The 12,168-nt window shown below is 40.1% G+C and overlaps 1 protein-coding gene across 2 annotated transcripts in view; it reads right to left on the bottom strand.

The window, feature by feature from the left end:
• The window catches only part of LOC125450837 (guanine nucleotide-binding protein subunit alpha-14), a 137,146-nt gene that overhangs the window by 17,981 nt on the left and 106,997 nt on the right, over positions 1-12,168 (bottom strand). For both annotated transcript variants that reach the window (XM_048527155.1, XM_048527156.2), the window contains exon 4: positions 1,696-1,824. In XM_048527155.1, the coding sequence (XP_048383112.1) occupies positions 1,696-1,824 (129 nt within the window). The remainder of the gene's footprint in view (positions 1-1,695; positions 1,825-12,168) is intronic.

The following is a 12,168-nucleotide window of genomic DNA, read 5'->3' as shown; positions in this document are numbered from 1 at the left end:
GTATTATCCAAACAGTGAGAGATTGCAGAACTCGAAGATGAGAGAGATCTGGGTGATCTTGTGAGTAAATTGCACGAGGTTACTGCAAAGGTTTAACAAATAATGAGTTAATACAGTGTTATTGTTTATTTTAAGTGGAATGCAATTCAAGAAGGGAGGGTATGCTTCCATTGCACAGGGCACTGGGGAGACCCACATCTGGAACATTGTACATCACTCCTTGTTAAAGAAAGGATGCAAAAATCTTGGAGGCAGTTTGGAGGAGACTTACTAGCCTAAAAACTAGAATCAGTGGATCGTCGTATGAGGAAAAATTGGGCAAGCTCAGCTTGTATCTTCTGGAGTTTAGAAGTATAACAGTCAAACTGATTGAATACACGATCCTGAGGGGTCTTGATAGAGTAGATGTGGAAAGGATGTGTTTTCTTGAGGTAGTTTCAAACTAGGAATCACCCTATAAAAATAGGATCATCCATTAAATACAGAGATATTCATTTCTCCCCCCCCCCCCTCAGGAGGGCCATTAATCTTTGAAATGCTCTTCCTCAAAAGGCAGTGGAAGTATCTTTAAGGTAGATGTTGCTCAGCAAGGGTGAGAAAGACAATCAGAGGTTAAGTGGACATGTGGAGCAATGAGCCATTATCTTAATTAATGACAGAGCAGTTAGACGGACAGAGTAGCCCAGTCAGGTTCTTAATGTGTATGTTCTTTCACAAAAGAAGGCTAAATTTCAAGTATTTGCAGTTGATCCCTTTATACTGGCACACATCAATAGTCAGGTTTTCTGTTTTATACGCACACATCATAAACCTTGTGCATTTGGGCTGACCCACTGGCAAGATTTCTCAGGCGGTTTTCAAATGGAAGTATTTCCTTAAAGTGCAACTTGAGAATATAAACAATTTATAATGCAGCAAGAGTATCAAAACATCTTTTTCAGTATTAAAAAAACAGACTCACCCAAAAACTGAAACTAGGTCACTGCTTAAATGAAACAAGAGACTGGGTTTACAAATACCTACACTGGAAAATCCACAACCTCCTAAAATGAAGCGAGTTTTACCACCATCTCAACAACAGGGGCCAGAACTTCTTATTTATTTTGATGGATGGGAATTCATTGATCCCAAATGCAGTGGCAGGAGTAATATTCAAGGAACCTTTTTCTCTTGCCTTTTAGAGAAGTTTACAGAAGTGCACATAGGGCTCTGGCTTTAAATACATACAAGCATCTTTCAAATCTTGACAGATTCCTGAACTTCCTTTTGGATTATAAATATGGCTACTACACCATAATCAAGGTTGATGCACATATTCATACATAAAAATACTGCCATTGTGTTTTTGAAAAACGTACATGGAGTAAATCATCAGTTCAAGAAGTCACTTACAGCCAAACATCTGTATCAAGGAGGTGACCTATCAATCATTGCATTTCAGTTATCAGAATGCTTAGTGGGTCAGGCTTAAGTATTAATTTGAGCCTCTGTTAAGTACAATAGCCAAATTTGTGCTATGTATTTCCCAAACTATGTTCCCTGAATGAGCAACGGAAATGAGACTCCACTTTTGCACAGAATGTACTAAAGAATGTTCCCCTTTACATTATAGTGTGTTTTGGTTCATGTAAAACTGACATGATGCTTTTTCACATTAAAATGAAAAATCCATTTCTAATTAACCAATTGCAATACCTGAAGATTATGTTCTCCAAATCAAAAGGATATTCAATGATTCCAGTTGTTGGTACCCTGACACGCAGTATGTCTTGCTGAGTTGGTACATATACTGGTGAACTAATGCGGTCTATATCACTAAGATAGCTGCAAAATGAAGAGATGAATCATAGCAAATTACAAAACCTTTCAATATTATTCAATGCATCAATGTGCAAGAAAAGCAGAATTAAAACAGACGAAAACCAACAATTGTTGAAGACAAACATATCTAGTAATTGCTGGCTCATCCAGTTCCTGAAATATGACAGAACCCCACAGAAACAAAACTTTACAGCAGTGTTATGGTATGCAGACCGCCAAACCAAAATCAGTCTGTCTACCTCTATTTGCAACATCGTAAAATTAAAACTATCAAAACCTCTCAAAATTGACCCCAATGGTACTTGACCAGGCTTCTGAATAACCAAATGATGTGAATAGTTAATTCCAAACAGTAGCCTGCATCTGAAACAAAAAGCTTAGCAGAGCAAAACTTAAACAGCAAAATCTAATTGGTCTATACTTTAAAACCAGCAGCTTTTGTTTTCAGTCTCATTCACACAGAAGACAGATAGACAAATAAACACAGTTAAAGGATAACAAAAAGTAACCAAAGTGACAGATTACTGAAATGGTTTTCACAACGTGTTGTTCCATAGACATAGATGATGGCTGATTTTCTAAAAGCGTCGATCAGGGTCAACTTTACAGTTCACTCAGAAAGCTTGTCATACTTGTAACTTAGTTTTCTATTCCGAACTTCTAAGAGCTGCTCATGACAGGTGAGACTGGGAGCGTTCAAACCTTCATGCTGTAGTGCAAACAACCAGGCTCCTTCTTCATATAAAACACTGTTCAAAACCCATTTCAAACTGTGACAGACTAACCATTTCCTCCATGAGGTCCAAATTACTACTTAACATCTGCCATCTGTCTCAGCACAAGATCTTTGCCAAACTTGCTGGAATCAGTTCCCATGTACTGACCTCATTCGTAGTCAACTTCTGTTATCTGTTGAAATAATGTTCTTCCTTGGTAACCAAGTGTCTGCAGAACTTTTTGATCAGGAACAAACCTGCAATTAACTTCCAGGACTGGCCTTGGGCTTGCTTTCCATTCAACACAAGCTATTGCCCATAGTCCAGAAGTTGTCTTAAGCTCTCAGCTCACAGGTCCAAACCAAGATTGATTAAAGTTTAAAAAGATAGTAAAAATAATGAAAAATCAGTGAGGGCTCGAAAACAGAGAGGGGCCACTTGTCCACTGTTGGCTCGACTAGAACAATTCAGAACTAATACAACTGTCTTACTTTCTCTCTGACTTGTGTCTCCCCTTTATTCAAATGTTTCAGTTTACTTCTCCCTTAAAATTGCCTCAACGTTGAACAAATTTTAACCAAGTATTCCATATTCTATTTGATCACTATCAAAACCTAAGAACCTCTCCTTGTTTACAGTGACAATTCTAAATGGAGTATCTCTCATTAGTGGGGATGCAATCAGACAAAATTGTTTTCTCTATCAAAACCCTACCTGTCACAGTATCAATTAAAATTAGTCAGGACCTCATGGTTCCAACTTGCCCTGAATACAATTTCATGTCAATACATCAATGAACCCAAGTGTATGTACTCTCCACACCAGGCTTTCTATTTTCTTTCTTTCATATAAGGAAGACATTTTAACACTGTCCTTTCTTGCCTAAAACCTAAATTCAAACCAACTCTATGAATGTAAATATAGAGAATAATATGAACTGTCACTTTTGTTTCTTCTTCACAACCCATTTTCAGTCCATGCTGCACCACTTTTCACGCTTCTGCTGTTATGGAATATAACTGCATCGTAACTTCTGCTTCTATTGCTGCTATCATTCTGGTGATTCTGCAGTGAATGCACTCTATTGCTTTAATATCTCTTCCATAATGGTCATCCATTACTATATTTCTTTGTCAAAGTTATATCTTGGAAGTAAACTGGGGTTGAGACAGACAAAGTCAAACTTGATATAAGCAGCTTAATTCCACAAGTGTACAACATGTCCAGATGAGATTTAATCTTTTTACAAATTAACAACTTGTACTTATGTAGCACTTTAATGTCAGAAAATGCCTCAAGGCAATTCACAGGGGGATTAACAAACTTTGACAAAAAGAGACTCAAGGAGATATTAGTACACAAAACTGGAAGTTGTGTTCACAAATGTACATTATAAAGGAGAGAATGTAGAAATAATTCCAGAACATGAGTTTAGGTAGCTAAAGCCAAAATCCCCATGGTGCAACAACTAGGATAATACCACCCCACAATCTAGGAGCAGAAGTAGGCCATTCAACCCGAGTAAGGAAACAATTGGAGAAAATTCCAAAGACAAGATTTGATCAGGAATAGACAGCATGGCTTTGTCATAAGGAGATCAAACCTAACAAATTTGATTTGATTTTGCAAGGACGGGTCCAGATGCTTCAGCAAAGCCTTTGACAAGGTCACACGAGAGATGGATGAAGAAGGTAAAAGCACTTCAGAGCCAGGGTAACTTAGCAAGATAGATCTAAAATTAGCTTCCTGTTAGGAGACAAGCAGGTAGTAGTGTAAAGAAGTTTGCAGATGACATGAAGATTGGTTAGATGGTTGATTGTGAAGGAGGTCTCAGGTTACAGGAGGATGCAGGCAGATTGGTCACAGGGGCAAGTTGAACTCAACCCTGATACAAGCAAGGTGATAAAATTTGGAAGAAATAACAACACAAAGGCTTACTCAGTGAAGAGCAGCGCACTAAAAAGCTCAAAAGGAACAGTGGGATATTGATGTTCCTCTCCACAGATTCCTGGACAGGTTAACAGAGTGGTTGAGAAGGCATACAGGATGTGACTTTATCAGTCATACATAGGTCATAAGAACAGGGAGGCCATGTGGGAGCTATACTAGACTTTGGTTAGGCCACAGCTGGAGTAGTGTACAGTTCTGGTTGCCACACTATAGGCAGGATGTGATTGCTTTGGAGGGGGTGCAGAGGAGCTTCAGCAAGATGTTGCCTTGGTTGGAACATTTTAACACTGACCAGAGGCCGCATAAGCCCAGTTTGGTTTCTTTAAAGGAGGTTGAGATGGGATCGGATTTAAGTGTATAAAATTACGAGGGGCATTGACAGGGTGAATCAAAAGCAGCTGTACCCGTTAATGAAAGGGTAAATAAAGAGGGGACATAAATTTCAGGTGAATAGCAGAAGGCCCAGAAGGAATTTGAGGAATCTTGCCACCATGTGAATGAAAGTACCTGCAATGCACTGCCTGGGAGAGTAAGAGAGTCGAGAAGCCTCACAACCTTTAAAAAGTACTTTGATGAGCACTTGAAATGTTCACAACATGAAAGGTAATAGATCAAGTGCTGGAAGTGAAATTAGTGTAGGTACATCAGTGCAGACTCAATGGGCTTAAGGGATCCTTCTGTGCTGTATAGTCTGACCGAGTCTATTCCACCATTCAATAAGATCATAGATACTTAATGACCCACCTTCAACCCACCCTCTGTGATAAGCAATTTCACAACTTCACAGCCCTCGGAAAAAGATCCTCATCTCTGAAATGTGCAACCCATTACTCAGATAATGCCCTTTGTTCCCACACTCCCTGACAACAGGAAATAACCTTTCTGCATCTAACCTGACAAGTCCTCTATGAATCTTGTATATTTGCAGAACGTCACCTTTTGTTCTTCTATATCTCAACAAGTACTGGCCTAATCTATTCAACCGCTCCTCATAAAACAGACACCCACCATACCTAGTATCACGCTGGAAAACCTTCTCTGGTCTGCCCCAGTGCAAATAAGGAGTGCAAAACTTTTCACAGTATTCCAGCTGTGGACCAACTAACGCCTTGTATGGTTTTACCAAAATCACCCAAGTGAGACTGGATCTAATTGCAGTCTTTAGGATAATAAGAAGGAAAGATAGAGTAGATGAACTTTCCACTGGTTGAAGATTATACAGCCAGGGACATAGTCTATTCAGGAGAGATATTTCCACACACAAAGAATAGGGGAGGTTTGGAACTCTCTTCCTGAAATGACACTTGATATTAATTCAATTGTTAAATTTAAATCTGAGATAGACAAACTTATATTAAGCAAGGGTATCAAGGGATATAGGCACAGGGGAGGCACACAGAGTTAGGTTTCAAATCAGCCACGATCTCATTTTTTAAAAAATTCATTTGTGAGATTTGAGTGTTGCTGGCCGGCCAGCATTTCTTGCCCCTCCCTTGTTGTCCTTGAGAAGGTGATGGTGAGTTGCAATTCACTGGCCTGTTAGGGAGAGAATTCCAGGATTTTGACACAGCAACAGTGAAGGAAGAGTGATAAACTTCCAAGTCAAGATGGTGAGTAGCTTGGCAAGAAATTTGCAGGTGCTGCTGCCCCCATATATCTGCTGCCTTTGTCCTTCTAGATGGAAGTGGATATGAATTTGTAAGGTGCTGTCTGAGTATCTTGGGTGAATTTCTGTAGCAGATCCTGAGGACAGTACACACTGCTGCTACAGAACAACAGTGATGTAGTGGGTGGATGCTTGTGGATGTAGTGCCAATTGAGTGGGCTGCCATGTTCTGGATGGTGTCAAGCCTGAGTATTGTTGGACCTGCACCCATTCAGGCAAGTTGGGAGCATTCCATCACGTCCCGGCTTGTGCCTTGCAGGTGGTGGACAGGCTTTGAAGATTCCAGTGAGTTACTTGCCGCAGTATTCCTAGCTTCAGACCTGCTCTTGTAGCCTCTGTGTTCATGTGGTGAGTCCAATTGAGCTTCTGGTCAATGATAACCCCTGGCTTGTTGATAGGGGATTCAGTGATGGTAAGACCATTGAATGTCAAAGGGTGGCAGTTAGATTAGCTCTAATTAGTGATGGTCACAGCCTGGCATTTGTGTGGCGCAAATGTTACTTGCCATCTGTCAGCCCAAGCCTATAGAAATTATCCAGATCATGTTGCATTTGAACATGGCCTGCTTCAGTACCTGAGGGATGGCAAACAGTTCTGAATAATGGGCAATCATCAGCAAACATTCCCATTCTGATCTTATGATGGAAGCAAGGTCTTTACTGAAGCAGCTGAAGACGGCTGGGTCTGGGACAGTATCGTGGGGAACTCCTGCAGAGATGTCCTGGAGTTGAGATCACTGACGGACCTACAAACACGACCACCTTCCCATGTGCCAAGTAATAACGCCAATCAGTGGAGAATCTGAACCCCAATAACCATTGATTCCAATCTTGCTGGGTCTCCTTTTTGCCACGCTCAATCAAACGCAGCCTTGATGGCAAGGGCTGTCATTCTCCCTGCATTCCTGATATCAAGTCTTTTGCCCATGTTTGAGCCAAGGTTGTAATGAGGTCAGGGGTCGAGTGACCCTGGCAGAACCCAAAATGTGCGCCATTGAGCAGGTTACTGCTAAGCAGGTGCTGCTCGATAGCACTGTGGATGACACCTTCTGTAACTTTAGTGATGATCAAGAGTAGACCGATGGGGCAGTATTTGGCCGCGTTACATTTATCCAGCTTTTTCTTTGCAGGATATTACAGAGCAATTTTCCACATTGTCAGGTAGATGCCAGTATTTTATCTATACTGGAAAAGCTTGGCTAGGGGAGCAGCAAGTTCTGAAGCACAAGTCTTCAGTACCATTGCCAGAATGTTGACAGGGCCGACAGCCTTTGCAGTATCCAGTGTCTCTAACAGTTTCTTGATAACCATGGAGTGAATTACATTAGTTAATATAATTAGCATCTGTAATACTTGAGGAGACCAAGATGGGCCATCCACTCAGCACTTCTATCTGAAACTTGCTGCGAATGCTTCAGCATTATACTTTGTACTATGCAATGGGCTCCTCCATCATTCAGGATGGGAATATTTGCAAAACCTCCCCTCCAGTGTGTTAATTAATTGCCCACTGCTATTCATGATTCAATGTGGCAGGACTGCAGAGTTCAGATCTGATCCATTGGTTGTGGGATCACAATATCATTTGCTGCTTATGCTGTTTGATGTGCGAGTCGTCCTATTTAGTAGCTTTACTAGATTGACACCTCATTTTCAGATATGCCTGGTGCTGTTCCTTGTGCCCTTTTCCTTAAACCAGGGTTGATCCCCTGGCTTGATGAGAATGGGGATACGCCAGGCCATGAGGTTGTAGATTGTGGAGTAAAATTCTACTTTTGTTGATGGCCCACAGCACCTCATGGATGCTCAGTCTTTAGTTGCTAGATCTGTTCATATCTCAGCCACTTAGCAAGGTCATAGTGCTAAACCACACAATGGAGGGTATTCTCAATGTGAAGGTGAAACTTCATCTTTACTAGGAATGTGCGGTGGTCACTCTTATGATATTGTAAAGGACATCTGCATTTACAATCAGCAGATTAATAAAAGGTGAGTTCAAGTATGTTTTTCCCCTCACCACCTGTCACAGACCCAGTCTAGCAGCTGTGGCCTTTAGGACCCGACCAGCTCAATCAGTAGTACCACTGCTGAGCCACTCTTGGTGCTGCATTGAAATCGTCCACCCAGGGTACATTTTGCTCCCTTGCCACTCTGACAACAATCAACAATGGTTTCATGGTCTTCTGCAAATTCCAAATGCCAGTTTTTCCTCCCCCCCCCATACCAACTGAATTCAAACTCCACCATCTACCATGGCCAGGTTCAAACCCTAGTCCCAGGACATTAGCCAAGTTTCAGGATTAATCGTCTAGCGATAATACAGGCTCAAAGGGCTGAATGACCTACTCCTATTTTTAAGTTCTATCCTCCATCTTCTTTGAAATAAAAGCCAAAATTTCATTTGCCTTTGCTATTATCTGTTGAGCTGGGATGCTATTTTTTCATCATTTGTGGTCAAGGGCACCCAAATCCCTGTGTTGCACTTTTCAGCAGCCTTTCTCCACTTAAACAATATTCAGGTCCTCTAAATCTTCCTGCTAAAATGCATAACCTCACATTACATTCCAACTGCCAAATTTTGCCCATTCACTTAACCTGTCTATATCCCACTGCAGACTGTGTCACAGAACATAGAACACTACAGCGCAGTACAGGCTCTTTGGACCTGGATGTTGTGCCAACCTGTGAAACCAATCTGAGGTCTATCTAACTTACACTATTCTATTATCATCCACATGTTTATCCAATGACTATTTAAATGCCCTTAAACTTGGCAAGTCTACTGCTGATGCAGGCAGGGCATTCTATGCCCTTACTACTCGTTGAGTAAAGAACCGACCTCTGACTTCTGTCCCATATCTACCACCCCTCAATTTAAAGCTATGCCCCGTCGTGCTAACTATCGCCATCTGAGGAAAAAGGCTTACACTGTCCACCCTATCTAATCCTCTGATCATCTTGTGTGTCTCTGTTAAGTCGCCTCATCCTCACCATATGCCATTTTACCTATTTGTGAGTCGCTCACAAACTTCGTTATAACAGATTCACTTTCATCATCCAAGTTGCTCAAGTGTATTTTTGATAGTTGTAGTCCCAGCAATGATCCCTGTGGCACTCCAGTAGTAACAAGTTACCTTCCCAAAAATACCACCCCTCACCCCAACAGTCAGTCAATCTCTATCCACATTAACATACTAAGACCATGGGCTCAGATCTTCTCTAGCACCTGCTGAAAATCCAAATATAGTCTATCCACTGCTTCCCCTTTATCTATTCTGCTTGCTGCCTCCTCAAAGAATTCTAGTAAATTTTATCAGGCATCATTTCCTCTTCATGAGCCATACTGACTCTGCTTGATCATACAGTGTATTCCTAAATGCTCTCCTAATATATCCTTCGTAGTGGACTCCAACAATAACAGATGTTAAGCTAACTGGATATAGTAACAACCTGTTCTTTGTCTCCTCCCCTTTTTAAATAGGGTTGTAACACTGGCATTTATCCAATCCTCTGGGACTTGTCCACAACATAAGGATTCCTGGAAGTTTACAACTAGTTGATTCACTATTCTATGGCAGCTCCCTAAGATGCATCCCATCAGGACCACAGGACTTGGTCATCTTTAAATCACTTTTTTTTGTAGCGATAGTTATTATTTTTATTTCTCTCCTCCTTTTGACTCTTAAAAAATTTAGTAGTTTTAGAATGTTATTTTCCTGTCTTCTACTGTAAAGATTGATGCAAAGTACTTATTCAACTCCTCTTCTATTTCCTTGTTTTCCATTATCATCTCCATTATCACCAAGGAGCCTATGTTCATTTTGGGTTTTTTAAATATATATTTAAAATATACATACTTTTGCTGTCCATTTCGATCTTACTTATAAGATTATCCTCAAAGTTCACTTTCTATTTCTTTTGGCCTTCTTTTGCTGGTTTCTAAAACTTTGCTAATCCTCTGGCTTCCCACTAATCTTTGCCACATTGTATGCTTTTCTTTTTCTTTCGTTCAGAAGCTATCCTTAACTTCCCCAAATAAACACAAGGCTAGAATAGCAGGAGTGCAGATATTGGAGAATTATAGGCTAGAAGTGCTACAGGGATATATAGGGGCGAACACATTGATGTTCAGAGATTTAAAAACAAAAACTGAGATTGAGGGGCAACACAAATCAGCAAGTTAAAGGGGAAACTGGGTGAACAAGAATCACATGAATTGAGGTACAGAGTTTTGTCTGAATTCAATTTTATAAAACATGATAAATAGAAGGCAAGGTGGGATAGCATTGAAACAACAAATCTAAATCAGATGAGCTGAAGCAGGCGTACAGTTCAGCATGCTGCAAAGCTAGAAACAAGAGATCTTGTTGATTACGACAGAAGCTCTTTAAGTCAATAACAAACCAGAAGTTATATTCCTAAACCACATGGTCCTTGAAATTAGACATTTTCATTCGTAAATGCAAGACTATGGTAGAATTGCTCAATGAGTGACAAATGTTTCTCAGATTATCATTGCACTTTTTGCTTACATAAGTGTTCCATAACCCTGACAGAAGATTCTGATCAAGGCTTCTTCAGAAGTGCAGAGCTACACTTTTATTTTGGCAGGGTCTTTAATGCAGAATGGTCAAGACAAGGAAAACTCATGTCCCCAAAATGTGAGGCAATGCAAGACGGCACTGGAATAATCAAAAATGTAGCAACGCAGGAACGAGTGCTTCATCAGATAAGATGAAGCAGAGGTAGAGTTAAGCAGTGTTAGAGAGTTGGAAATAAGGGATCTTGTTGATTTTGACAGAAGCTCTTCTTGGAGTCAAAAATCAGAAGTCAAAATAGATTCAGCCTCAGAACAGCGAAGGAACGGAATGGAGTCAGTGGCTCGAGAACCAGGTTTGTTGTGGGGATTGAAGACAATGGCTTCAGTCTTCTCAATATTTCGTCAGCAGTGCTACGTCACTGCTGGAAGTTGCAAAGCAGAGTGGCATATCAGTAGGGGCCGAAAGAGGTGATGGTGAGGTGGAATGGGTGTCGTCAGCATAGATGTGTAATTTAATCTGTTTTAAATTATATCACCTATGTGAGAAATAAGAAGAGGCCAACAACGAAGTCTTGAGGGAATCCTGAGAGGATGGCCACTGAAGCAGGAGGAGAAGCCACTGCAGAAATAATCAAAATCATGAAGACTTTAAATAAAATAACCAGGGAAAGAAATCTTAAGAGGGGATAAAAAACACCAGTTTAGATTAATTCATTCCTTTCATTTACTATCAGTACCCCTATTAAACTGAAGTCTACTAATCATGCATGTTTGCCATTAAATGGCTGAGATAAACTATTCCAAATCTTATATTGTCTTATAATCAAATAGAACTACTTTGTTTGAAATACATGTTAAATCCAAACAACTTAGGCAGAAATCTTGGGCAAGTCCACTTTCAACCCCAAGTGAAGCAGACAGAATCTGTAGGATTTCTACTGAATGAAAGATTCTGACCTCTCATGATTTAAACAGGTCATTTATATGACTCCAACCACCATTCAGGAAAACTAAAATTATTGATCTGAAATATCATCTACATTTCTCTCTCCACAGATGCTACCTGATGAGTATTTCCAACATTTTGTACTTTTATCCCAAAATTCATGCTATTTATATATGAAAAATAGGTTAATATTATGATATTTTCACAAATTTGTATTAAATAATCTCTTGTTGACTATCATACATTGGTTGAAGGTAGGAAGGGCCATTTTGCCCATCTTAGCTCACTGAACAAGCAACTTGGAGAATCTCAAAGCATTGATGAATTGTTTAAGCGCTTCCAAAACTTTAAGTTTCTTCATTTGAAAGTTTACTCTATCAGTTAACCATTCTCTATGTGCAGGAGTTTCTGATTTAGTTCAGCATTTGTCTTTTACTGTTACCTTTTCCTACACAATTTAATTTCCAAATAATACAGAATTTAGACTAGGAATAAACCAGAAATAGTAGGAAGTGAGATCAGAGTGGGAG

The sequence above is a fragment of the Stegostoma tigrinum genome, chromosome 3, assembly GCF_030684315.1.
Source record: "Stegostoma tigrinum isolate sSteTig4 chromosome 3, sSteTig4.hap1, whole genome shotgun sequence".
NCBI classification, from domain to species: Eukaryota; Metazoa; Chordata; class Chondrichthyes; order Orectolobiformes; family Stegostomatidae; genus Stegostoma; species Stegostoma tigrinum.
Note: the sequence above shows the minus strand (reverse complement) of the source record. Positions and strands in the feature narration are given on the sequence as shown.